Below are 27,683 nucleotides of genomic sequence, written 5' to 3'. Positions count from 1 at the left end.
GAGATGAACTACCGCCACTTTACTGAGGTAATGTCGTTATATATTTTTGTAAGTTCAACTACAATTTCACAATAAAATAACAATTTTAATCTTAAAATCTAAAGCGCGTATCCTGCTACGAGAACGCGCACGCCTTATGTACGTCAGAAAGACGTCATCAGTTTTCCGGAAGTCTCGTCCTCTTCCTATAAAACCCGGCGAGTTCATGCTGTGATCGGCGTTCACGGGCACCATCACTGCGCGTACAGAGAGAAATATTTAACGTCCGTATATTTAACTTTTAATTTATAAATCTCACGTTACAAACATGCCTGGATATTCTGACAGAGACCGCGGTCGTGACAGAGGGTAAGGATGATCGTTTATTTTCAAATTAAGATTTTGATTATTAAAATATTATTCTGTGATATTGATATAATGATGTGTCCGTTAATCGATTGAATTCGTCGATGAATTGAATAGTTAAATAATCAATTTTGGTGTTTGGATGGGTGTCGTCGAGTGTGTTTGTGAGGATGTTAGGGCGATGACTCGGTGCGCTGCCGTTTTCACGACGAAATTCGACGGTTAACGAATGTCTGTTGCTTTATCGTGTCGAAATTATCTTAAACGTCGACGAGGGCAATATTTGTATGAAACTCCGATCGAATTTCGTGGTTTTATAACGTTTAAAGGCCTCATTTTGCCATGTGGCTGAGATGTTTTAAAATGCCGGCCGGTTTTTCCTCTTTGTCTCCTGCCGGTAGGAAATAAAATGGCAGCGATGTTAAAACGTGGCGCAGAAAAGATCTCACGATGTGAACCGAAACCTAAGACCTTGTCATCCATTATTCAGACCAATTGTGTTTTTCTGACCGGTCGTATTGTCGTTTTTGTGAGGTATTAAGTACATAATTTAACCTGTACCTATATAACCGGTAACCGGTTGTCATGGCGTACCAATACGGTGATACAGTAACCTCACTGCGCAGGGTATCAACGTTAATCTGTCGCCTTTTGGAAATGCCATTGTATATACATTATATGGTACGTACATACTATGGTGTTACAGCTTTTTGTTTGCGCGTTATGGAGGAAAAAGACTCTACAAATCTCTGAACGTTCTCTTTCTACCTCGTCAGTTTCTCACATACAAAAATTGAGTTTTGTATTTTTACAGGACCAGTAAACCCCCCCCCCCCCTTTTTTTTTTTTTTTTTTTTTTCCTTATTTAAACAAATTTCTCTCTTTTGACTTTGTAGTAGTTACAGCAGTGGACCACCACGTTTTGGAGGCAGCAGAAATGGACCGCCTCCAGCTAAGAAGTTTGGGAATCCAGGTGACCGCCTGAGGAAAAAGCACTGGAACCTGGATGAGCTCCCCAAGTTTGAAAAGAACTTCTACCAGGAGAATCCTGATGTTGCTCGGAGGTCAACTGTAAGGAAACAGTGTATATTAAGGGTCCTTTTTTTTTTTATTCATTTATTTTATTTTTAGGCGTTAAAATAGTTAAGGGGACATTTGCACAATGTAAATCCTTTGTGCTTTTTAAAAGGCTTTTGTTCAGACAACAAAATTGCTGCTTATTGATAATGGCTAATGCTGTAATATGCATCTCAGACCAGTAGTTGGTGGCATGGTTTTGTAAAGAAACATGCAAATATGACCGTGTAGTGTTTTTTTTTTTTTTTTTTTTTAAGATGTCTATGAACTTTCTCCTTAAGACTACTAATTGCATTATTGTGACATTTTAAAGAAACACACTTTTTATAGTTTGCATAGATTGTGATCTCTTTAAGTTTCATAAACTTACAATATGATGCCTCTTACAGTCAAGAAGTATGCTTTTGTGATGACTGATAAATTTAAGCTGAGATATAACTGAAACAGGCTTTGGTCCTAAAAGTTTTTTTTTTGTGTGTGTATTACAGCAAGAAGTTGAACACTACAGGAGAAGCAAGGAGATTACAGTGAAGGGTCGAGAATGTCCCAAACCCATCGTCAAGTTTCATGAAGCCAACTTCCCAAGTAGGTTACTATTTATTTGGTTTTAAATGGTTGAAAATGGGTTTGTAACTTTGAACTTAACCTTTTGTTGTTTTTGCAGAGTATGTGATGGATGTGATCGCTAAACAGAACTGGACTGATCCAACCCCTATCCAAGCTCAGGGGTGGCCGGTTGCACTGAGTGGCAAAGATATGGTTGGCATTGCACAGACTGGCTCTGGAAAAACTCTCTCGGTATGATTAAGCAATGATGTCATAAATTGTCTGACCCAGAGTAATTTTTAACTGGTTTTAATGAGGGTTTTAATGTCATTCCCTGTAGTACCTGCTTCCTGCTATTGTTCACATAAACCACCAACCATTCCTGGAGCATGGAGATGGGCCCATTGTAAGTTCAATAAAATGAAGCATGAATCAGTTTCTTTCAATGAAGATGTTGATATTATTATTATTATTATTATTATTATTATATATTTTTTTATTAATATTTTTTTTTGTAAAGTGTTTGGTATTGGCTCCCACCCGTGAGTTGGCACAGCAAGTCCAGCAGGTGGCAGCAGAGTATGGGAAAGCTTCTCGTATCAAGTCCACCTGCATCTATGGAGGTGCTCCCAAAGGACCACAGATCAGGGATCTGGAAAGGGGTATGAGTGGGATCAAACTTTATTTACTTTGGAATGCTTTTAACTGTGTACTCTGGCTAACATAAGTTTTATTTATTTTTTATTTTTTTTACTGCCGATTCAGGTGTTGAGGTTTGTATTGCCACACCTGGAAGACTTATTGATTTCCTTGAAGCCGGAAAAACAAATCTGCGCAGATGCACCTATCTTGTGCTTGATGAAGCTGACAGGATGCTTGACATGGGATTTGAACCCCAAATTCGAAAAATTGTGGACCAAATTAGGGTATGCAAAATTGTTTATTTTGTAACATTTCATGATTGCTAGTTTATTAAATCTAAACCTAATAATGTTTCCTCCTAAAGCCGGATAGACAGACACTCATGTGGAGTGCTACATGGCCCAAAGAGGTGAGGCAGCTGGCTGAGGACTTTTTGAAGGAGTATATACAGATCAATGTTGGTGCTCTGCAGCTCAGTGCCAACCACAACATCCTACAAATTGTTGATGTTTGCAATGATGGCGAGAAAGAGGACAAGTGAGTGCCAGAAATATTTAAGCTACTGGTTTTGATGTCTGTGAGTGGATTCAATATTTTATTTTTTGGTCACTTAGACTGATCCGTCTGCTTGAGGAAATCATGAGTGAGAAAGAAAACAAGACCATAATCTTTGTTGAGACCAAAAGAAGGTGTGATGACCTTACTAGGCGGATGCGCAGGGATGGGTAAGATGGATTTCTGTGCTTGGCGTCATCATTGCTTCAAATGTCAAATGGAGAAATTATAATTCTTTTCTTGACGTAGGTGGCCAGCAATGGGCATTCATGGAGACAAGAACCAGCAAGAAAGAGACTGGGTGCTCAATGGTAAGTGTTTTCTATGAAGATCTCAGATCTTTTAACACCTTGATTAATGCATATGATCTAACTAGGTTTCACTCCCTTAACAGAATTTAAATACGGCAAAGCGCCCATCCTAATCGCCACAGATGTCGCCTCCAGAGGACTAGGTTTGTTATTTCCTCAATCTGTCCTTTTATCATTTTCATATTGTGTTTTTCTATAAAGTTCTGCCGTTTCCTTTTAACTGCTGTGCCTTTCTGAGCCCCTCTCACCTGAAGGTGGAGTCTTGGAGGCAGGACCTTGGCATGACGCGTCCAGGTTCACCAGGAGGGGGTAAGGAGCTCCTCTGTGGAGTTCTGTATGTCTGCCAGCCAATCAAATTGCATTCAGAGGTGGTCGGAGCTCCGTGATTGGGGCGTAATCCATGGGGCGACATACCACGGAGGAGTGCGGCGCCGTTGGGTGGCTGCACTTGCGTCCTGCTCTCGCGCAACAGCTTTGGACTGTTGAACTTTAAGTTAAGGACTGGGAGTTTTCTCAATAGGAACTGCGCTGACTTAAATTTAAGCGTTTTTTCCATCGAGAGCAGTTGCTTTAATCCACATGCCTTCCGCACTGAATGCGATTACCCGGCTGGTCGATGCGTGCCCTCTTTTGCTGGCTTCAGTCATGTCGAGTCCTGCCAAAAAGAATCATATTTTCTTTCAAGTGAGCACCGGTTGGTTGGAAAGCTTGCGTCAGCCTTAAATTTAAGCCCTTAATCGGTCTTGTTTTTGAGCAAGTTGAGTCTTGGCAAGATGCAGCAGTTTGTCTCGTCACTTTTAATAGAGGACTATGTTAATTATGTGGATCCTTAAAGTCCTGATTTTTAACCATCCTTTCCTCAGCATGGTAAGTCGATGACCTATCATTCGTTGCTTCCCTTGCTAACGTCTCTTATCCTCGCTGCTATGGCGGTGTGCACCCGCACTCCTCTATTCCTGCCATGGCACGCCCGTTTTGTCTTAACAGATGTGGAGGACGTCAAATTTGTCATTAACTTTGACTACCCCAACAATTCTGAGGACTACATTCACCGCATTGGCCGAACGGCTCGCAGTCAGAAAACGGGCACAGCCTACACATTCTTTACGCCCAACAACATGAAACAGGCTCACGACCTTGTCTCAGTTCTCCGAGAGGCCAACCAAGCCATAAACCCCAAGCTCATCCAAATGGCTGAAGACAGAGGAGGTAAATCCAATTGGTGAGATACATGAACTGTGGTTTAACTGCCGCAAGTTCTGTCCTTTTTATAAGCCCCTCTAAAGGGTATGGCTCTGGACCAGATCTGTTTGCTGATCCCAGATTAACTCTAGTTTTTCTTCCAGGTCGTTCAAGGGGAGGACGAGGTGGAGGGTATAGGGACGACCGCCGGGATCGCCACTCCGGCAGCAGGCGGGACTTCAGCAGCTACAGCCAGGACAACCGTAGTGGTGGTGACTCCTACGGCCAAAAGAAGGTGTTTGGAAACAAAACGCAAAACGGGTCTAGCAGTTACAACAACAGCAGCAGCAGTGGTAGCAGTTTCAATGGAGGGGGTTACAACAATAACGGACAGGGTAACTTTGGCAATCAGTCTGGTGGCTACGGAAACCAAGGTTATCAGAACCAACAGTTCCCTCCCAACCAAGGAGGTGTCCAGAATGGCATGAGCCACCCCCCACCATTCCCTTTTAACCCCCAACAGATGCCACAGACCATGCAGTTCCCCATGGCCCCTCCTGCGTTCCCTCAGTAAATGCAGTTTTCATTTGATAATCTTAATCTTTACTTGTTCCGTTTATGTATCTCTCTCTTCAAAGCAGGTTGTAAAACATACATGCCGTCACGAGTGTCCCAGAGTCTGCTGTGCAGGAATTTTTTTTTTTTTTTCACCCATTCCTCCCTTTTTTGTTAGTTGTATTTTTTTATTAGTAACTTAAAGTTATTTTGTACCATGTAGAGGTAATGAAGGATCTACACGTGTAAATGTCAAAGGCCGTTCATGGCCATTGCATGGTCCTCGAATAAAATATTAAACCACTTATTTTTTTGGTGTATGTTCATTCATGCTGCAACTACTTAAAGTCCGTATAGGTTACGCGTTCTTGCATTGCCTCAATACAGTTGCTTTAATTGTGACTACTCTGCTTAATTTGTTCTAGGTATGAGTAGATGCTAATTGGAAAATTTTAATTGTTTTAACAGTTTTCAATATTCTCAATTTCTTTCTGTAAAAGGTCTTGCATGTAAATAAAATTATGCACAATGGCAAGTTTTATAAATTATTACCAACACCATTACATTGTGTAAGTGTCTATTTAGTTGCACATAAATATGTATAATTCACCCACATAAACAAGTACAATAGTAGATAAAGCACAGCATTAGTTTGTGAGGGGGGTTTCTGCTTTTAAGTTTCAATGACTAAGGTGAGGGTACAATACAAACTTGAACAAAGGAAATGAGCCGTTTTTTTTTTTTTTTTCCCTTAGAAATTTATACACCCGCACCCCAAAGGTCTCAACTCAATTGCTGTAGTGCTGCATCTCTGCAAAGGTTTGCTCCAACCCTGATCAAACACGTCTGATCCAACTAATGAAGGTGTTCGTGACTCTTGAACGCCTTGATTAGTTGGATCAGCTGTGTTTGATAGGGATGGGGAGAAAAATGGAGAGCTGTGGCACTCCAGGAATTGAGTTTGAGACCCATGATATACACTATATCAGGGGTGCCCAAACTCAGCCCTTTAGGGCTAGTGTCCCAAAGACTTTAGCTCCATCTTGCCTCAACACACCTGCACAGATGTTTCTAGAAAGCTTCGTAAGAGCTTGATTAGCTAGCCCAGGTGTGTCTTGATTGGGGTGAGAACTAAACTTGCCGGGACACCAGCTCTCCAGGACCGAGTTTGGACACTTGCACTGTATACTGTATAAAGCTGCGGTCACACTGGGCTTTTCTTCCCATAAACTTCTATTTATACACACGCGAATGCATCAGACCGGAAACGCAAGTTTATGCGTCAAGTTTCGCATGTCGCTGCTGTGCAAAGTTCAAGCTTGGTGAACTCTGACCTGCGAAATCGCAATATTTCACTGCGTGAGACCAATTGAGGATCAAAACAGCACCTCTGGACAGGTCAGAGTTCACCAAGCTTGAACTTTGCACCGCAGCAACCTGCGAAACTTAACGCATGACCCCGCGTTTCCGGTCTGACGCATTCGCGTGCGTATGAATGGAAGTCTATGGAAGGAAAAGTCAAGTGTGACCGCACCTTAAGTCTCAAACTGGATTCCTGGAGAGCCACAGCTCTGCACAGTTTTGCTCCAACCCTAATCAAACACAGCTTATCCAACTAATTTAGGTGTTCAAGACTACTAGAGACTACTGTAGGTGTGAGTTGGAGGTGATTGAAGCTATACTATGCAGAGCTGCAGCGCTCCAAGAATTGAGTTTGAGACCATTGATATACTGGTTTTGAATTTCTCTTATAGCTATATAAAACAGTCTTGGATTGTTTTTTTTGTTGTTGTTGTTGTTGTTTTACATTACACTCAGAAATAAAGGTACAAAATCTGTCACTGGGGCGCTACCTTTTGAAAAGGTACATTTTTGTTCCTGACAGGTTCTTAAAGGTACAGTTTAATAGCCCAAAACTACTAATGTCCTGTAGGGTACTAACTTTTGGAAAGGTTCTTTTTCAGTGACAGATTTTGTACCTTTATTTCTTAGTGTGTACATGCGTAAACATCACTGGACCCTTTCCATTTAAAAACCCAACCAAAAAAGTGGTTCTACAGTGTTCTTGTGTGATTTTATGTTCAGCTGTGAACGTGGTGCACTATAGACCATTTTGATGGATGTAAACAAAAACAATGCTCCCAACGTATTTTCTGTTTTACATTTTTAATATCTTTAGCTTCCGAGAATCCAAAAAAATGTACATATTGATAAATAATGTTATGATAGCCGTTTTAACATTAAGTTATGATTGAATTGCCTCTTATTACAGTTATGAAATAGTTTGATAACAAGCAGGAAATGTTTATAAGACAGTGACATGACCACATTGAAATGGTGCACAATACATTGTATCGTTTTCCTTGATAATCGTTAAAAATGCTATATGTTCATACAGGTGAACTCTATGGCAAAATTTGGTGTCTCTGATCTTTTACACCTGTGTTCATGGGCGTAACAATATGCCCAGACCTATTGTTCGTCCTTATACTGCAAACTGAAACTTGTAACTGACGCACATCAGATGAGAACATGTTTAATGAGAAAGAGGAGTGAGTGGGTGTGTGAGTTCAACATTTTTTACCTACAAGGAAGTCACGCGTTCATTTGGTTATTTGTGCGAATCAAGTCGAGGGAGTAGCAGCCAGGAGTGAACAGAAACGCCACATGCTTTGAAAACAAACGAACTGACGGACACATGCAGCAGGAGCAGCATGGGAAGGTCATACCTGTCTGTCAGGTAAGATACTGCGAACAAGTGTTAAGCTGGAGAGTGGTTTGCTGAGTTTTGTTAGTATATAGTGTAGTCTAGCTCGTATAATTAGATCACTTCAAAACACTTTGGGGGTTGTCAGATTTTATCAAATGGCTATTTGCACACAGATTTTACTTTGACGCTTCTTCGCGTGAATCAAGAGTAATTAAGCTGTAACGTGTAACAAAATAATGGATGGATGTCAGTACAGAGAGCAGGAAGATTGATTTAAGTGACGGCACGTGCAGGTAAACATTAGTTTAAATAATCAGCATGAATATTATGCTAAACTATTCGGACAGCTGCATCTACAAAAATCCTAATTTAAAAATGTAGGTTTCCTTATTTTAATTTTAAGTGGAATATCTCTAGATTTAAAGACTACAGTGCACGGTGTTACACCGCACAACACACACATTTTTTTTCTGTGGCTTGTTGAAAATGTTTGTGTTTTCCAGGATTTTTATTGAAGGAATAAAACAATATTACTCGGACGTGTTGTTAAATCGTATTTGTTATTCAGGTGACTGGACTGGACGTTTAACCAAAAATATGCCGTTCATTTTAAAATCTACCCTAAATGTGAGGTTTGCCTTTTTAACCGTTTGGGCGACATATATTAAAACAGTGATGGATGAATCATGTGGTTTGTTGACCTTTTTTTTTTTTTTTTTTTTTTTTTTAATCGAAATAAGTTTTTGGCGGTTCATTCCGCTGTGGTGACTCCTGATAAATAAGGGACTAAGCTGAAGGAAAATGAATAAGTGAATGTAAAAGTTTTCATAAATGCTTAAAGGGATAGTTCACACGAAGCTTGGCATGTATTTTCCTTCCATGGGCTCTATGCACAGCTAGTGTTTCAGCCAATGATAATCTTCCAATGAAGGCTTAATATGACTCGTTTCAGTTCTATAAGGTTCTTTTTACAGCATCGATGTTGTGATATCAAAACATTCAGTTAAATAGACTTAATCATTTATTTAATTGATCAAGCATAAAGCGAGATGAAAGACTGCAAACGCTAGCGCCGTCAGTAGCTGCAGGAAAGTCCATTAAAATATGAGTTTATTTTACCCCAGTATTTTCAAAGACATGGCAAGGGGAATGGTATTTAATGCAGTGCTTCTTGTCTAGTCTGAGACCCACGTCACATTGTATATCTATCAGGCAGTGAAGATCGGTGGAAGAAATTAAAGAAATAAGATCTTAAACATTGCGATTTTGTTTAACACTAAAACAAACAAACAAAGGGTTATGTTAAATTTGAATTGACAGTCTCTAAAACGTCCTCGTCATTCTCCCTCTCTTCTCAAATGAGATGGTGGGCCAAGTCAAAGGTTACCATGGGCCAGCTTTGGCCCGCGGTCCCTAGCTTGGACATCTCTGCTATAGAACAATGTGTGGTGTTGGGGTAACGCATTACAAGTAACGCAAGTTTCATAGTAATATTACTTTTCTAAGTAACGAATAAAGTAAAAAATCACTTTTCAAAATTAAGTTAAAAATATTTGAGTTTTTAGTTTAAAAAAAATGCTGAATTAAAATGATCGTAGTATCATCTGTAATCTGTTTATACGTCATGTAGAGCTCTGGGGTTGGGAAGTTCTCTGAAGATAAAGTTATCCTACATACATTTTTTTTTTTTTAAAGCCAAATGGTTATACTTTGTCTTGTTAACACTGCAAGTTTAGAAAGAAATCAAGCCTCAGCCAGGTCAGAAAAATGTACACAAAAGTAACGAAGTGCATTGCTTGCTCTCCAAAAACATAACTAGTTGCGTTACTTAGTTACTTTTTATGGTAACTCAATATTTGTAGTGCATTACTTTCTAAAGTAACTCCCCAACACTGGCAATGTGTTTTAATAATGACACAAACACCCACACGCACAATTGTGTATAGATATTTTTATTTTGATCCCCACAATGTAATACAAGGTACACAAACATATACCTATCAGTTTATATGAGCATGTTTAATATGTGTTTGTGCATTATTGTGGTTGATTGTGTGACCTAGTTCCAACTGAAACATGAAGACCAAGAGGGACATGGCTACAGTGGCTCCTCTCCCTTTAAAAAAAAAAAAAAAATTAGCTTGTAGCATTTAGTTATTTTTAATCATACCCCTGTCAGTGAGAGTGATTGAGCTCTGAAGGCAAATGAGAATATCTTGAGGAGGTGGGACATGCCAGATACTAAGGAGCATTTGATTGGTCAGAAGATATGATAATGAGAAACTCCCGTATGAGGTGATGTGAAAAAAATCATTGATTCATTTAGATGGAAGTAATAAACTGCAAGCTTTGGATGTTTATACCCTCCTAATGCAAATATCTTTAAGATATGCTTAAAGGTGCAGTAGGTTTTGAAAACACAGTCCCTCCCATGTCGTTTAAAGCCACGCCTCAAATCACGAACACTCATCGTAAAGATGACCGTAGACAACCCACTAGATCAGTGTTTCCCAACCCTGTTCCCGAAGGCACACCAACAGTACACATTTTCAACCTCTCCCTAATCAAACACACCTGAATCAACTTATCATAACATCAGAAGAGTCTCCAACACCTGAAGTTAATGGGTCAGAAAAGGGAGACATCCAAAATATGTACTGTTGGTGTGCCTCCAGGAACAGGGTTGGGAAACACTGCACTAGATCATGTCATTCGCCAATTAGAAAACTTTACAGTACTTTATAATAGGACAATTCCGAATGGAAAAAATGTTTTCAGTTGTGTAGCAAACAAAACTTGTCATAATGTGCAATATTTCATGCATTCAAGGATTGCTGATCTCACTCTCATGTTCTTTGTCCTAAAGCGACTACTGTATGCTTATTGGTTAGCTGGCGGGCTGCAGGAATTACACCTATTACTAAGCCATACTTGCATGCTATTTCAGACTGAATATTTAGAGTAGCATGGTAAACAACATGGGGAGCCAGTCACAGGTTGTCATTGTTCAAAAATGAACCGATGTGAATATAAAACTAACTTCACCTTAGTAAAGCAGGCTAGGCAGAATAGTTCTGTTTACTGAAGTTTAGTTGGTAACTGAATAAAAATCTACATTATTGATGCTGTAAAACAGGAGTGCCCAAACTTTTCTTCTGAAGGACAAAAATTGATGAAGGGTTGTGGGCCAAAGTTAAATGTAGTTGCCATGGGTAATTTCCTATTTTATTTAAAGATGACTAGAAGACATTGCTTTATATTAACTAATACAGTATTTCGTACATTGTATAATGAACTTTAATACTGTAAAAACAAAACCATCTCATTTATAACAGAATTACACTAGTTTTTGCCTTGATTTGCTCGCCAATGTATTCTGCATGGTCTGTCTGTCGAGTAACAGTTTTTACATTTTTAAAAAATCTGACTTATTTACATTTTAAATGAAGCATTTAATTTCAATGAGCTTTTTTTGTAGCTCAGAAATAAACAAGAGGTTATGTTAAAAAAAAAAAAAAGCTTGTATCAAATTAGAAAAGACTATCTCTCCATCATTCTCACTTTCCTCTCAGATGGGATGGTGGGCCAAAACAAAGCCTACAATGGGCCAACTTTGGCCCGCGGCAAATTTTGGGCATCTCTGTTGTAAAAGATTGCTAATGAAATTGAAAATAGTCACATCAGTTGTTTGCCGGAAGATTTCAGTGGCTGAACAACACATCTGTGCATATAATCCATTCCTAAAACAACAAAATGTACATCAGCTCTGCATGACTAAAATAGTTTTAAAACAGAACATTACCTGTCCAAAAGAAACACTTCAGCCATGGTCTCGTCCTTCCTCCAGCGTGCAAAAGTAACTCCAATATTAATTCAGGATTTTAAAAAGTGTGATTGATTCAGCATTTGTTTTTGGTGCTGTGTCTCATGTGCACATGAACGCGTGCAAACAGCGGGGTGTGCAGATGTACAAATCTACATTTCTTGACTGACAAATTATGGGAATTGTCGCCCGACAAATTTTAAATGAGTAAACATTTTTTTTAGTCTTATGCCTTACCCAGAATATAAAAATACAAGTTTATATAATTTACTTTAATCCTTACTATTGAAATGTGAAGAGACCAGCACAACAAAAATGTTTCTGAAGACAATCACCTACTGCACCTTTAAGACTGACATGTATACTAACATTTCAAAATTAGCATTGTAGTTTCTCGGGGACTTTAAACACATAATTTAGCCAAAAATTAAACCTCTACAAGACAATAAAGATAAATAGATAATAAGCTAATTACAGTACCTTGGACTTCTATTGCCAATCATGTTTGTGATCTACCGACATTGCAATATTTCAAAACCCACCTTAACCAATATCTTTTCTTAATATCTTGTTTTTGTTCTTGTTGTGTCTTGTTTTTGGGTGAAGTAGTGTTTTAAAAGGTTGAAGAATGTGCACTATTATATGTATTCTATGAAAAGAAAAACTGAATGAACCGCCAGTTACTCTGGTACACATGAAGATGCAACTCTCAATGCTGTTATTAAAGTTATATCAGCGTCCCCATAATGTTGTGTAATATTGCACTCAAAAATGATAAACTATCACCATAATTGATATGCTTTGTGACATTGTGAAATAAATGGAGCATAAAACGAAACGAGAGATTTTTAAATTTAGTACATACACAATATACATCATATTGCACAGCACGGTTTTACATTGTTCTGTATTTCTGGCATTGTAAATCATCAGGCACTAGTTGTTCACTGGAATTGTGGTATTGTTCAGTTTACTTTGTCTGGTGGCAATACATGCTTTGTACAAAGCGTTCTGGCCAAAAGGCAGTTACATTAATTGCTTCAGTTGTCTTGCGCAATCTTAAACACTTCACAGAAGTCAACAGAGCACGTTCCTGTTGTCAAACTGTGAGTTTGAAAGGCCTCAGTCATGCAATGTGCAAGTTTTACTGACACATTAAGCAGTGTTTGCATTTGCAAGGTAAGCCAACCTCTTAACTTGATTGCAATTGTTTTGTAGTGAGTTAGAAAATGTGCCCAGTATGTATTTCATAACGGAAGTACAATATTCTCAACACCTCAGAACAACCAGATCCTCTTTGTCATAATCTAACTTTCATGCTGGGACAAATGGAACCACAATTTCCTGTGGAACTTGAAGAAGCATTGTAACCAACTAGTCTCAGTTTTATTTTGAAATGAGTGTGAACGTATATCCAGGAAACACCTGCTTAAACAAAACACTTCTGGTTGTGACTTTTAGGACCGATTTTCGTTTCTGCTGTTCTACTTCGTGATTTCATTTGAAATGGATTTAAATCATCCAGTGATGAATCAGAGGATCAGATATGCCAGATCCTTACCCTCTTTCTGTTTTCTGCATCACTGGCTTGTGTGCGCATGACGAGAAGGTGTTTCTAGATTATCAAGTCCGGATGCTCTGAATTTGGGTTTCTAGGCAGAAGTCAAAAACTTAGTATTGTTTGTTAAAGTGAGCATTGCTATTACTGTTGCTAGAAGTATGCGTAGTTATTTATGTTGGTGCTTTGAACATGACTAATAGGACATTATGGGGTTTACTATACACACACAAACAGGCATGCATAGTCATTTGAATTCATTAATTTATCATTCTCGCAGACAGGATTCAAATATTTTCAGTGATTTATTGCAGCAAAAAAATTGCCTTCACCACACATCCACACGAACTATACACAGCTGGGAAAATAAGCATTGAACGTGTCACTATTTTTCTCAGAAAACGTGTTTCTAAAGGTACGGAGACTTCAAATTTTCCCCGGATGTTGGTAACCACCAAATAAATCCAAATATACAAACAAAATAAATCCAGCTAGTTTACAAAATAAGCTATGTGTAATAAAACGAAAGGATGCAGGAAAAAGTATTGAACACACAAAGAAAGGCAGTGAAACCCAGACAGCAGCTAAAATCTGTCAGTAGTTCTTCAGCAAACCTCTGCTTTGTCATTGTTAATAAATATTAGCTGCCTCAGTCCAACATCTAAATTATTTGAAGATGAAACCAGAGTGGACATTTCAGCAAGACGACGATCCAAAATGCAGCCAAGGAGACTCAGTCTTATTATTAAAGTCATCTGGAATGGCAAAGAAAGCGTTCTTGCAGGACTCCCAGAGTTCATCAAGATTCTTTGGATTCATCTTCAATCTCTCCTCCATCTTATCCCAGACGTGCTCAATAATGTTCATGTCTTGTGACTGGGCTGGCCAATCCTGGAGCACCTTGACCTTCTTTGCTTTCAGGAATTTTGATGTGGAGGCTGAAGTATGAGAAGGAGCGCTATCCTACTGAAGAATTTGCCCTCTCCTGTGCTTTTGTAATGAAATGGGTAGCACAAATGTCTTGATACCTCAGGCTGTTGATGTTGCCATCCGCTCTGCAGATCTCTCACACACCCCCACACAGAATGTATCCCCAAACCATGATTTTTTTTTTTTCTTCACCAAACTTGACTGATTTCTGTGAGAATCTTTGGTCCATGCGGGTTCCAGTAGGTCTTCTGCAGTATTTGTGGTGATTGGGATGCAGTTCAACAGATGATTCATCAGAATAATCTCTTGTTTGTACTTTGAACCCCCTAGCATGTATTCAGAACACATCATAGCTGCAAGTATTGCATTGCCAAACATGGATTTGTTTAGATTTAAGTGGTTCTGCTGCCCCTGAAACGACCAGCATTGTTTTCACTTAGGTAAATTATCTGTGTGTTTAACTGTAATCCTCTTTCTCTGTAGTGCGCTACAATACGCCATTTGGAGGTTGTGTGTGTGTGTGTGTGTGTGTGTGTGTGTGTGTGTGTGTGTGTTCCCAAACCAAGAGAAGAGTGCTTTTGTACAGGTTTAGAAAAAAGTTGACATTTGAGAATTGGAAGAGGGGGAGCCTGGCAGAAAAAAGGAGTCATTGTGCCCCTGGCATTGGTGCCCTGTGAAGGAAAACACACACCCTTTCTTACACTTGCTGAGATAGGAAGTGAAAGTGGGGGTGGTCGGCTTTATAGTTTATGCAGCATTCACGGTCATTTAAGAGGAGCTGCCTTATTTTCTTTATGTTGTGACAACTCTCAGAGATTTAGTAGTGTATATTAATATATGTATATGGCGACATTGATGTCTTGGTGGCATAGATCTTCTTTGATTATTGGTACAGAGCACTGACACTTGCTACAGCCAGTATATTCACGGTCATGCTGCATTGCTGTCTGAGAATGACACACCGGTGCTGCTGCAAATATAACACATATGTGACTCTGTAGCAGATCTATATACAGGTGGAGCTGGGGTGGAGGAGGGTCTCAAAGTGCACTTCAGATTGCAAGAACAAACAACGCTGAGAATTTAAAAAAAAAGAGAAACAAGCTCATTGGCTGCGTAAGCAACAGAAATCAATTATCTGTGCCATAGTCAGTGTTGGGGGTAACGTATTACAACTAATGCAAGTAACATAATATTAATTTACTGAGTAACAAGCAAAGTAACACATTACATTAAATGATTAAGTAATAGTATTTGAGTTGCTTTTTAAAAAATGTAATGTGAGTTTCTTTTTAGTTTAATAAATTAAGGAATCGGTTGATGAATTTAAAATTATTTCAATTCTTCAAATATCTTTTAGTTCTATAGCACTTTTACCATGTAGATTGTGTCAAAGCAGCTTAACAAGTTCTAGTAAATCGAAAATGTGTCAGTCCAGTTTTCAGAGTTGAAGTTCAATGTGGTTTCATTTTCTCTGCTGAAAATCCATATTTGCTTTTCATTGATGCGCAGCTCCACAAGTCCCAAAACCAAGCAAGCCAGTGGCTAAGAACAAATATCACCAATTGATGAAAGTGAAGGGAAAAAACCTTGAGAGAAACCAGGCTCAGTTGGGCACAACCATTTCTCCTTTAACACAGTCATGTTGAAGCACACGCTCAATGAGGGATGTACTCCTCACGAGAATAGACGTACCAAGAAAACAGGCCAGAGCCTTTTATTTCTCCAAAGGAAGTATTTTCATTCATTTGAATGCGTTGAAGAGAAGGAAAAAGTCATTTTGCTCAATTAATAAAACAAAAAGTAACCCATTGCTTGGCAAAGGTGTAGGTTATACGGTGCGTTGGTAATTGCAGAGCTCCTCTATTTAAAAAAAATAAAATAAAAAAAACCTGCAAGTTCTAAAAGAGATCAAACATCAGCCAGGTAATAAAAAGTAACTCAAATGTTAACAAAAAGCATGACAACCCATTAAAACGTAACTAAATGAATGCAACTAGTTACTTTTTGAGGAGTATCTCAATATTGTACTGCATTACTTTCAAGAGTAACTTTCCCCAACGCTGGCCATAGTTACTGACATATGAGCAGATTAGATATGCTAGATATCAGCCTACACACCCAGTATAGTTTTATGACAGAACTATCGATTGCAATAATTCATCAAGGTGCTTTTTAATCTCAATTGACATGATCACGCAGATTGGACAGCTGCACTTCATGGATGTGAATCTCTTGTTCATCATATCTCAAAGGTGCTCTGTTGGGTTGCGATCTGGCAAATGTGAAGCTCGTTTGAGTAAAGTGAAGATGGTTCCTTGTGATCATAAAGAGGACCAGCTTAGGAACAACACTCAGGTAGAGTTTGGTGTTTAAATGATGATCAGTTGGTACTAAAGTGTTCCAAGAAAACACCATTGCACCACAACTACTGTTTTGTAGACAGACATGCTTGAGTCCATGCTTTGAGGTTGTGTTTTGCATGGGGTTTCAAAGATAGAAAGGCATCACGTCACATCCGATTCTACATTCTGCTTCACTTCCTTCCCCAAAGGTATTTTATTCTGACTAAAATGTGAAGGCAGCATAGATGAAACCTTCTTCGATATCCCCCAATTCAGTGTTTCATTTCTGAGTTGAGCTAAAAGATGATGTGGCATCTCTAATTTATGTGTAAATGCAATTTTTTGACCTACGTTTCTACTTTTGATGGCATTTCTAGTGAGAGGTTGGCATTGTGGCCGCACAATATATAGTTTCAGTATCTATATCGCAATGTGCAATAGTCACATTGCAGGATCTGCAACGTCAGTTCAGTTTTAGTTTATTTATCCCTTAGGAAACACGACTTGAATGAGAGTTGCCCAGCTAGCACAGTTCAGAACGTTGAGAAGTCATTGCAAAATTTAACCTCGATAGAGTGAACGTTTTTAATGTGCGTGTTTGCTTTATTTTTAAGGCCTGTGACTCAAAGATTTCAAGTGCATTTGTGCAATTAAACAACAAAGGTTAACCGTATAATTTTTTTTAATGCAATTAAGACTATACAGACTATACCTCTGCTGTGTCAGATAATCAGCAGAGTGACAGACATGAAGGAAGCAGATCTTGCGTAACGTTTTTTTTTTTTTTTTTTAGAAATACTGCAGTAAGAAGTTTCCCAATGATTATTTGTTGTGGAGTTAATTCTAGCCTTTTTGCGATAGGTCACACACAATGTCATTACAAAATTCACGCACTCACACAGACACACACACACAGCGGAAACACAGCAACCGTGCTTAACTTTGCACTGTTTTTGCATAGCAGATGTGACAGGATACACGTTAATCTCCACTGCTGTATGGATATCCGTTATATTAATGTACAAAATAAACCTGATTTAAAGTCCACAAATTATGATTGAAGCGGCTTCTTTTATAATTATACTGAAATGCGGCTGTGCTGATTTAAAGACGTTAAAATAACTAATTCATTACAAACATGCACTGTTTTAAAGAGTTTTTTTTTAACTCATTCTTGATCACGTTTGATGATGATTGATGATCACTGAACGGATCTTTTTACTCCTGGTTGCTTGCGCACGACCTGTCTTGATATGATTATATGAGTTACTACGGAAACATGTTAATACTCTGCTGTCAATGAATTCAGTGGGTGGGGAAACCGCACTGCTACATCACGTTGCGGAGGGCCTCCAAATGGGGGGGGATTTGGATCTTATTTTAACTTCATGAAATAAAAACACAAGTCACATTGCCTCGTCTCACAAGTTTTTTTTTTTTTTAAATCACCCCAATGTGACACACTATACCTACATGCAATTCTGTCCAAACGGCTTACAAATGATAATTTTCATCATAGGTGCCTTTTAAAACGGAGTCCCGCTTTTTGAATTTGAAAACCCCTGGTTTTCACCAAATTTTGACTCTGCCATCTGAATGTTGCAACAGAATTAGAGACTATTGTGTATTTGTATTTAAATACTAATTACCATTTTATTGAGCTGTTTATTAGTACTTCAAAAGTATGATCTTAATCTATATCCTGAATTGATCCAATACCTAAACCCAACTATTCATGTGCAGCAAATCAGAAATTTATTGATGTTGCAACACAGCCACTAAATCAAAAAAAATAATAAAAGTTTCGAATTGCTGTGAGACTAATTTGTATGATCTCAGTCGTACAATTTAGTACGATCTGCTTGTCCCCCGGTGATGGTTGGGTTTATAAAGTCCTACATTTTCATATGACTGAACTCATAGAAATTTGTGCGAATTAGCTTCTAAACTGACAACCTAAAATGGTTACAATTCCACAAAATCAGGTTGGTTGGTTGTTGTTGTTGTTGTTGTTGTTGTTGTTTATTTGTTAATAGTGTGAATTGTGCTTTAAAGTGTGACAAAATAACGGCATGGGGCCTCACGTTGGCGCAGTGGGTAGCACAATCGCCTCACAGCAAGAAGGTCGCTGGTTCGAGCCCCATCTTGGTCAGTTGGCATTTCTGTGTGGAGTTTGCATGTTCTCCCCGTGTTGGCGTTGGTTTCCTCCGGGTGCTCCAGTTTTCCCTACAAGTAAAAAAACATGTCGTATAGCTTAATTGGGTAAGCTAAAATTGTCTGTAGTGTACGGTATGTGTATGTTTCGTGTTCCCAGTGATTGGTTGCAGCTGGAAGGCCATCCCCTGCGTAAAACATATGCTGGATAAGTTGGTGGTTCATTCCGCTGTGGTGACCCCAGATTAATAAAGGGACCAAGCCGAAAATGAATGAATGAATGAATGAAAAACCGGCATTGTGTTGTCTAAAAATGAACTTGTTTTTATATAGTTTATATTATAATATTTTATATATTATTATTAGTTTATATTATATAGCTGTTCAAGCTGTAGGCATGTTTATTTGCATTTTTATTTTCAGCTGTTTATTTTAGCAGTGTGAAGTAAATGATTCCAGCCCTTTAGAATATGCTGGAGTCATGTCAAGAAATTGCAAATCATTATTGTTAAAGGTGGAAGAATCAAGAAACGATGTGTTTGTCCACACACCCAGCTTAATGTTGCAGTATCTCTGCTCTATTCATAAACTTAAGATATGTTTGCGAAGTCACACCTTAACTGGCAGCATGTGTCTCAACACCAGTGTTTTGTAGTAACTGTACCTGTGTTTCCTGAATAATGATACCCAAAACAAGACATGAAAAATGCTTTCCATTTTACCAGAAGCTATGCAGACAGTCAGGTTATATGACATCTTCTCAAGCTCAGACAACCACAAAATATGCCTGTAATCTTGTGAATCTAACTGTGTGGTAGTTTTAGATCCAGCACTGATGCTTATGAACCTAGCATAACTTTTTGAAACACGCAAAACATCCTGATAAATCAATGTTTTGCCAGTTGAGAAAAAAAAGGCTCATTAACCCATATTAGCCCATATTTTTGTAACTTACTGTCTAAAAAAATATGTACAATTTTGTACCAGGGGTTACAAATCTACACTCACCGGCCACTTCATTAGGTACACCTGACTAGTACTGAGTTGGACCCCCTTTGCCTTCAGAATTGCTTTAATCCTTTGTGGCATCGATTCAACAAGCTACTGGAAATATTCCTCAGAGATGTTTTTTTCCATATTGACATGATAGCATCATGCAGCTGCTGCAGATTTTCAGCTGCACATCCATGATGCCAATCTCCCGTTCCACCACATCCCAAAGCTGCTCTGTTTGGTTGAGATCTGGTAATTGTGTAGGCCATTTGAGGACAGTGAACTTATTGTCATGTTTAAGAAAGCAGTCTGAGATGATTTGCACTTTATGACATGGCACATTATCCTGCTGGAAGTAGCCATCAGAAGATGAGTACACTGTGGTCATAATGGGATGGACATGGTCAGCAACAATAATCAGATAGGCTGTGGCGTTGACACGATGCTCAGTTGGTATTAATTGACCCAGAGTGTGCCAAGAAAATATCCCCCACACCATTACACCACCACCACCAGCAGCCTAAATCATTGACACAAGGCAGGATTGATCCATGCTTTCATGTTAATGATGCTAAATTCTGACCCTACCATCTGAATGTCTCTGCAGAAACCGAGACTCATCAGACCAGGCAATGTTTTGCAATCTTCTATTGTCCAATTTTGGTGAGCCTGTGCGATCTCCGTTTCCTGTTCATAGCTGACAGTAGTGGCACAGGGCATAATTTGTGCCGGAACATTCCGGATCCAGCACCTCATTTTACTGATCCCCTTCCTCGACCGCCCTCCTCCCACATCCGCTGTTCACTTTCACTTTCTTCCGTGACTTCCCAATCATTTTCAATTTCGTCCGCGACACCCCCTCCGCCATCCAACGCCCAGCCATAAACCATGACTGATCCGTTACCCCGAACTGTTCCAGGACCTCGTAATTCACAAATTAAGCACTAGGCACCCGGTGTGGTCTTCAGCTGCTGTAGCCCATCTGCCTCAAAGTTCGCTGTGTTGTGCATTCAGAGATGCTCTTCTGCATACCTCCGGTTGTAACGAGGGGTTATTTGGGTTACTGTTGCCTTTCTATTAGCTCAAACCAGTCTGGCCATTCTCCTCTGACTTCTGGCCATTAACAAGGCATTTGCACCCACAGAACTGCCGCTCACTGGATATTTTCTCTTTTTCTGACCATTCTCTGTTAACCCTAGAGATGGTTGTGCGTGAAAATCCCAGTAGTTCTCAGCAGTTTCTGAAATACTCAGACCAGCCCATCTGGCACCAACAACTATGCCACGTTCAAAGTCACTTAAATGGCCAGTGAGTGTATGACTGTACCTACAGTAGGTTCTTGGTGTACAATTTTGTACCCAAAAAGAATTACGAACCCTTTAAAAAAAAAAGAAATAAATTCATTCATTCATTCATTCATTCATTCATTCATTCATTCATTCATTCATTCATTCATTCATCATACACACTCTCAAGTGACCACTATTAATACCTTTTTTTTTTGTGTGTTCCTTTTATTTAAAATGTTTTTATTTTATTTAAAATAAGGCTTTTTATCTTTGCTCAAACAAAGTAACTCTACAGTTTAACATGACTTTTTATTTTTATTTTTTTATTACTTTTATTGACATTTTAGTAGTTTGTTCCAATATATTGTATAAGAGATCATTCATACAGTAACAGAAAAAGTACTGAATGCCAATTTATCCAGTTTTTGTGCCATGATATATATGGTCAACCCAGAAAAAAAATGTTTCAAACTACTAAAAATGTCAGTAAAAGTTCCCTTTTTAAAAAAATCACCACCAAATCTTGTTGAAAGGGATTGTAAGGTGTAGTAATGCAATTTAAAAAAATGAAAGCATAAATAAAAAGAGAATGCATATGATTCACAAACTTCTACTGTTAATTAATGGATTTAATATTATTTATAATTATTTATTTATTTGGAATGTTTAAGACCAACAAAACAACATAAGACTGAAAAATACAAGCAGTAATATTGTATTCAATTTAAAACTGTACTGTTTTCTATTCTATTTTAAACTGCTATTATTTATTTTATTATTTTTTTTTTTTTTTTTTTTTTTTTTTTTAAGTATGATTAATACAGTTTCATGTGGTCCTTCAGAAATTATTATAAAAAGATTTGCAGCTATTACACAATGTAAATATCATTTAAATGTACAGCGTATTTGCCGACCTTTTTGTTAATGATTAAAGGCGAAGATGATTCATTATATGATCACACAATGCCCTTTGTACCACATTAAACCCAGCTTAAACATGGTGTTTGAGGAAATCAATTGTAGTTTAGCAACGGTTCCCTTTTGTCCTGTTGAATATTAACACTTGGAATGTGATAGGAAAAAGTTAATTCATGTTTTTCCTCTTGAGTTAAAGGATTAATGAAGAGTTTGATCTCAGTGGATCTGTAGTCACATTAAGCTGATGCCAGTTATTTTTCAGTTTTTATTGTGGGCTTAAGGAGTAAACCCATTGCTTATCATATGTTACCAAATGTTTAAGAACTGTCAATATAATTAAGTCATACACTGCACGATTGATCAGACGCTACAATAAAGGCTTGTTATGTTGACCTTGTTCGTTTTTATTTATATCCTATTATTTTATTTATTCTTAGTCCATAAAATAAACATATTTATAGTAGAGTGCGTGTGTGTGTGTGTGTGTGTGTGTGTGTGTGGTGTGTGTGTGTGTAGTTGGTTGATTAGGAAGGTTTAAAGTCCAAGGTAGCTAAAGTTTAGATTTTATTTATTCATTCATTTTCCTTCAGCTTAGTCTCTGATTTATCAGAGGTCGCCATATCGGAAGGATCCACCAACTATTCCAGCATATGTTTTATGCAGCGGATGCAAGCTGATACCTAGTACTGGTAAACACCATACACCCTCTCGTTCACACACTACGGCCATTTTAGTTTATGCAGTTCACCTATAGCACAGTCTTTGGACTGTGGAGTAAACCAGAGCACCCGGAGGAAATCTATGTGAAAACTGGGAGAACACGCAAACTCCACACAGAAATGCCAACTGTTCCAGCTGGAACTTGAAACCAGCAACCTTCTTGCTGTGAGATGACAATGCTAACCACTGAGACACCGTGTCACCCAAATTTAGTTATATTTTTTGTTTATTTATCTATTTCTTGAGAACTCATTCCATTTGCTATGATTGCCAATGGGTTTGGGGTTTAGTTCTTGGATTTGCTGAAATAAAGGTTAAATCATCTTTGTTTCTTATGAAAGAAGAAATGAATTTTACTCTGCCTGTTTCCTTAGAACAACTTAATAACAATAGAAAATATTTGCATTTTAGTTGAAAATTGCTTATTTTTATAAAATTAAAGTAATTGTCCTGTTTTCAGCTCCTTGTCAGACCTCAGCATTTGAACAGCCATGTTGCTTTATAAACTCAGAGGAAATAAACACATTGGTTTGATTGGCTGACAGTTTTGCATCTTTTAATCTGGATCTTTTTGAAATTAGTGATCAATTGTGCCTTGTTTGTAAATGAATTTATTACATCACAGGTGTCAAACTCAGTTCCTGGAGAGCCGCAGTTTAGTTCCAACCCTAATTAAACACACCTGATCAAACTAACTAAGTCATTCAGGCTTGTTTGAGAAAGTGAGTTGAAGCAAGGTTGAAACTAAACTCTGCAGAGCTGCGGCTCTCCAGGAACTGAGTTTGACACCCCTGCATTGAAGAAAGGACCAAGTTCTTGCATTGATTAAAAAATTATCTGCTGATTTAGGTGAGTTACAATTAGTGGTAAAGTGGGTACAGAATAATAAGATGGTTTTAAAATTGGACAAAAAACCAAAAGTATTGTGTTTGAATCAAACTTAAAATTTAAATGTGAACCACAATTAAATGAGGTCTGTTATGAGTGTGCTTTTGAACAGGTAGAGGAAATTAGACTTCTTGGAGTTCTTCTTGATAGTAGATTAAAGTGGTCACAAACCAATTGATAAAATGGTAATCGTAATGGGAAGAGGTTTATCAATTATTTGGAGATGTGTAAAAAATTTTTACCAGTACTGTATCACTTAAATTGTTAAGGCATGGTTCTTTCTCATCTAGATTTCTGTCCAGTGGTATGGTTGAGTGCATCAAGTAAAGCCTTGGATAAATAAGACTTGGAGACAGTTAGTGCAAAATAGAGTGGCATGACTAATTTACGCTGCAATAGGCGGCTTAATATAATGAAAATGCATAACTTGTTTTTATTTTTTTTTTTTATTTATATATATATATATATATATATTAGTTGAAGCGTTGTCGGAAACAGGTGCTGATGTCACAGGATACAGTCCTGAAGTCAGTGTAGTTTGGCCTAATGTTAGTTTTCAGCTCTTGAGTTGGCGTTTAGGATCCAAAAGTCATAAAAGTTCTATTGTCTTGTGAAATCTGATTAAACAAAACGTGTGTAATCAGCTGTGTCTGAACACAGAGCTTAATATTTACAATCATAAAAAACTTATGGGAAAATCCCATGGCTTTTTTAAATTTTTTTGTTTTTTTATTGAGGGAAGCAGTGTTATGCTAGCAGCTGATTAACCTACAAGGTGACATCGTAGTACCTCCACTCTATAAAGAGACACTTTCTGCAAGCTGTCATTGTGGGAGATCGGCATCAATATACAATGTTTTCTGACTAAAGTTTGATTTCTGAAACTTGCAGGATGTTTTATAGCATAATGGCCTTTATATTTTGATTTCTCAGAGCAGGAACCCTTGTGTCAGAGTTGGATCTTTTGAAGCTTGATGTTGACATTGACATTACACTGACATCCCTGAGAGTTCCTCTTTTCATAGCTGATTTAAGTGTCCTATTCAGATTCAATTGTAATTTTCATAGCATGTGAAAGAAATCTGCATTGGCAAATCATCAGTAACACTATATATACAATATACGTACATAATATTAGCAGTGAAAAGTTGGCAATGGAAGGTTTGCTAATTTGACAGAGTGTGAACAGGGTTAGGACATGTCAAGGTGTGAACTTACAAATTTACTTAGATCCACGTTAGATAAAATTGAGTCACACTTTGAGTGTTTTATTACACTTTTACCATAGTGTTTTCCACTCCCCGTCTCTATTTACTGCAAGTAAACATGTTGAAACGAGCCTAGATGTGTCTATAGATTAACACTAAGAAAGGTTATTTTTGTTATTTGTTTTGGTTATTTTAGTTTAGTTATTTTTTTTTGTTGACTTTAAATGCAATTTTAAAATGCCGATTTAATTTTAAAGTGTACATTCATTGGTTAAGCAACCGCTTTTTACATTGTACTGTACCAGTTTGAACATTTTTCTTCAATAGTGACATTCAAATCTGTTAAAAACCAGCATGTCTAAAACACGACATGAACAAGAGTCAAATTTAACCGTACTGTGAGATCCAAAATATACAGTAGGTAATATGTAAAAGATGATGGATAGACAGGACAGTCTTGTTTATGCTGAAACATTTCCCTCATTTTTTGCATACCTTGTGTGAACAAGGAAGGAAACGGTTGTTTCGTGCCCTTTCAATTGTTGCTCGGTGTCTGTCTTTCTGCTGTGGATTCTCCATTTATCAAAGTACACACATGGCATGTTAGACTAACAAAAGATAGCATTAAACAGACTTCTTGCCTTTTCAGGGTGGCGCTGAATTAATGTATAATCTGTGCATTGTTTCTTTCTGAATAGCTCTGAAGACTTTGTGCTCATGCATGACTGCCTGCGTCACAAAACTCCTCCTTTTTGTCTCTCTACATCTCCTGTTTAATACAGGGAACAAATTGCCATTGTTGTAATCTTACTAGGAAACACTGTGGCCAATCAAACGTAGCCTGGGGCATTCATATCAAAGTCAGCTTTATTGTCAGTTCGACCACATGTACAGGAACATACAGAGAATCGAAATTGTTACTCAGACCCTAGTTGCATACAGATAACCATAACAGATGTGCTGTTGTGGATGTTTTCATCCACTCTAGGGTGACTTTGAGTCTTAATTTGGTCATAACTTTTTCCGTGTTTCAGCTAGCAGAATGATTTTTGGTGACACATATTTTGAGAAAATGCTTAATTTTATTTACTTATTTTTTTTAAACTCAACGATACACTCTGGGCAATTGTACTACCCTTTTGTTATGTTCGGGATGGAAACATTCACGGAATTAAACTGCTGTTAAAATGCATCATCATTTTCAAATATTTTTGCATAAATTTGTTAATCAACCTAAGTCCTGATGAAAACTGCTAAACGCTTTTAAAAATTACAGGATTTTAACTTAAATGCCTAAGTTCATAAACGATGTCACTGATAAAAGGTTAAAAAAATAATAAATTCAATCCACCATCACTTTTTTTATGCAAATTTGTCATTGTGTTTTTTTCCTTCACCAAATCAAAGTCTTGGACATGTGAAACCACATTGCCTTGATGCATTGTTTTTTTTTATTTGATTTTCTCTTTTTTTTTTCCTCCTTACAATTTACTGTTGATGGCTGTTCTTACCCATTGACTTCCATTATAACCATATTTTTTTTTATTACAAAACCATGACATCCTATAATCATGCATTTTTGATTGTTGGTGGTTTTCCCTGTTGAGAAGAGGTAAAATTAGACATTTTTATTGGTGATCATCAGTTGGCACCATTAGCCCTTTAGATATGCCTTTGCCAAAAAAAAAAAAAAAAGCTTTTTATAGAAGTACAACAGCAAATTAAAGGGCACTTAGTTTACCCATTTTTCCCAGATTTAAGATAAGTCTTTTGTTTTCTCCAGAATGTCTGTAAAGTTTCAGCTCCAAACAACCATCAGATAATTTATTATACCTTTTCAGAAGTTTGTATTTTATAGCTCTGAGCACCAGGCAGTGGGTTTTTGTGAACTGTGCTTTTTAATGCTAGTCCTCCCCGCCCACCGTTTGCATGTGCCTGTCAGTGTGCCTCAATCTCCGCCCTCGGCTGCGTCAGACATCAGAGAGTTATGAAGGAAGCAGATCTCGCGCAACGTTTGTAGAAATTCTACAGTAAGAACTGCTGTATGGATATTCATTGTTAATGTACAAATAAACCTGATTTAACGTCCACAAACCGGGATTCAAGCGGCTTCTTTTATAATTGTACTGACACACTGCTGTGGTGATGAAGTAAAGACTAAAATCGCTGTATTCATACAAACATGCACCTGTTTAAACTGCGTTTTAAAGTTGTGAAATTCACTCTTGATCACATTGATGGTGATTGAGGATCCTAGCAACTAAACGAATCCTTTTATTTCCTGGCTGCTTTGTGCAGTCCTGTCTTGTTTGATATGATTTTACATGTTCAAAGTTTTTTTTCCCTTTTTATATTGATGATACATTTGTTTTTTGTTTTTTTGTTTTTTCTTTTCCTTCTCAAATCAATGAACATTTCACGAGTTCACACTTGCAAATAGTTTCAGAATAAAGCGTATTTTGGCGTGCTGTCCGGGGAGAGGGCTCTGAGCTCAGGGGAGACACCCAAACTCGAGTTATTCCTCTTATCAGGAAACAAAGAGGAATAGGATTCGAGCAAAGTATCTAGCCCGGCCCCAGAATGCTCCCACCGGGATGTATGCTTAAGATTTGAGTGACTGGGTGGTGGAGGGATGCTAAAGTCGGAGATGCTATATATTTGCTATATATAGGGGTTTGGTCAAGAACTGATTGGATAATAGAATAATTGTCAATGACGTATTTGATACTGAAACTTCTGCGCGTAATTGAGTTTGAGACCCATGATATACACTATATCAGGGGTGCCCAAACTCAGCCCTTTAGGGCTAGTGTCCCAAAGACTTTAGCTCCATCTTGCCTCAACACACCTGCACAGATGTTTCTAGAAAGCTTCGTAAGAGCTTGATTAGCTAGCCCAGGGTGTCTTGATTGGGGTGAGAACTAAACTTGCCGG

At 38.0% G+C, this 27,683-nt stretch overlaps 1 protein-coding gene across 2 annotated transcripts; it reads left to right on the top strand.

Annotated features, from left to right (window-relative positions):
• Positions 1 to 203: 203 nt before the first annotated feature.
• Positions 204 to 5,520, top strand: ddx5 (DEAD (Asp-Glu-Ala-Asp) box helicase 5). 2 transcript variants are annotated; one of them, XM_056453461.1, is made up of 13 exons: positions 204 to 348; positions 1,242 to 1,416; positions 1,911 to 2,007; positions 2,087 to 2,220; positions 2,309 to 2,374; positions 2,489 to 2,630; positions 2,734 to 2,894; positions 2,975 to 3,147; positions 3,225 to 3,335; positions 3,415 to 3,476; positions 3,560 to 3,619; positions 4,464 to 4,685; positions 4,823 to 5,520. In XM_056453461.1, the coding sequence occupies exons 1-13, from the start codon at positions 308 to 310 to the stop codon at positions 5,230 to 5,232; spliced, it is 1,854 nt and encodes a 617-aa protein (XP_056309436.1). In that variant the 5' UTR covers positions 204 to 307; the 3' UTR covers positions 5,233 to 5,520. The 2 variants fall into 2 exon arrangements, with proteins under 2 accessions (XP_056309436.1, XP_056309437.1); XM_056453462.1 differs by having other exon boundaries at positions 4,464 to 4,698; positions 4,823 to 4,947.
• The last annotated feature ends 22,163 nt before the right edge of the window (positions 5,521 to 27,683 follow it).

Source organism: Danio aesculapii, chromosome 3 (assembly GCF_903798145.1).
Source record: "Danio aesculapii chromosome 3, fDanAes4.1, whole genome shotgun sequence".
Taxonomy (NCBI): Eukaryota; Metazoa; Chordata; class Actinopteri; order Cypriniformes; family Danionidae; genus Danio; species Danio aesculapii.
Note: the sequence above shows the minus strand (reverse complement) of the source record. Positions and strands in the feature narration are given on the sequence as shown.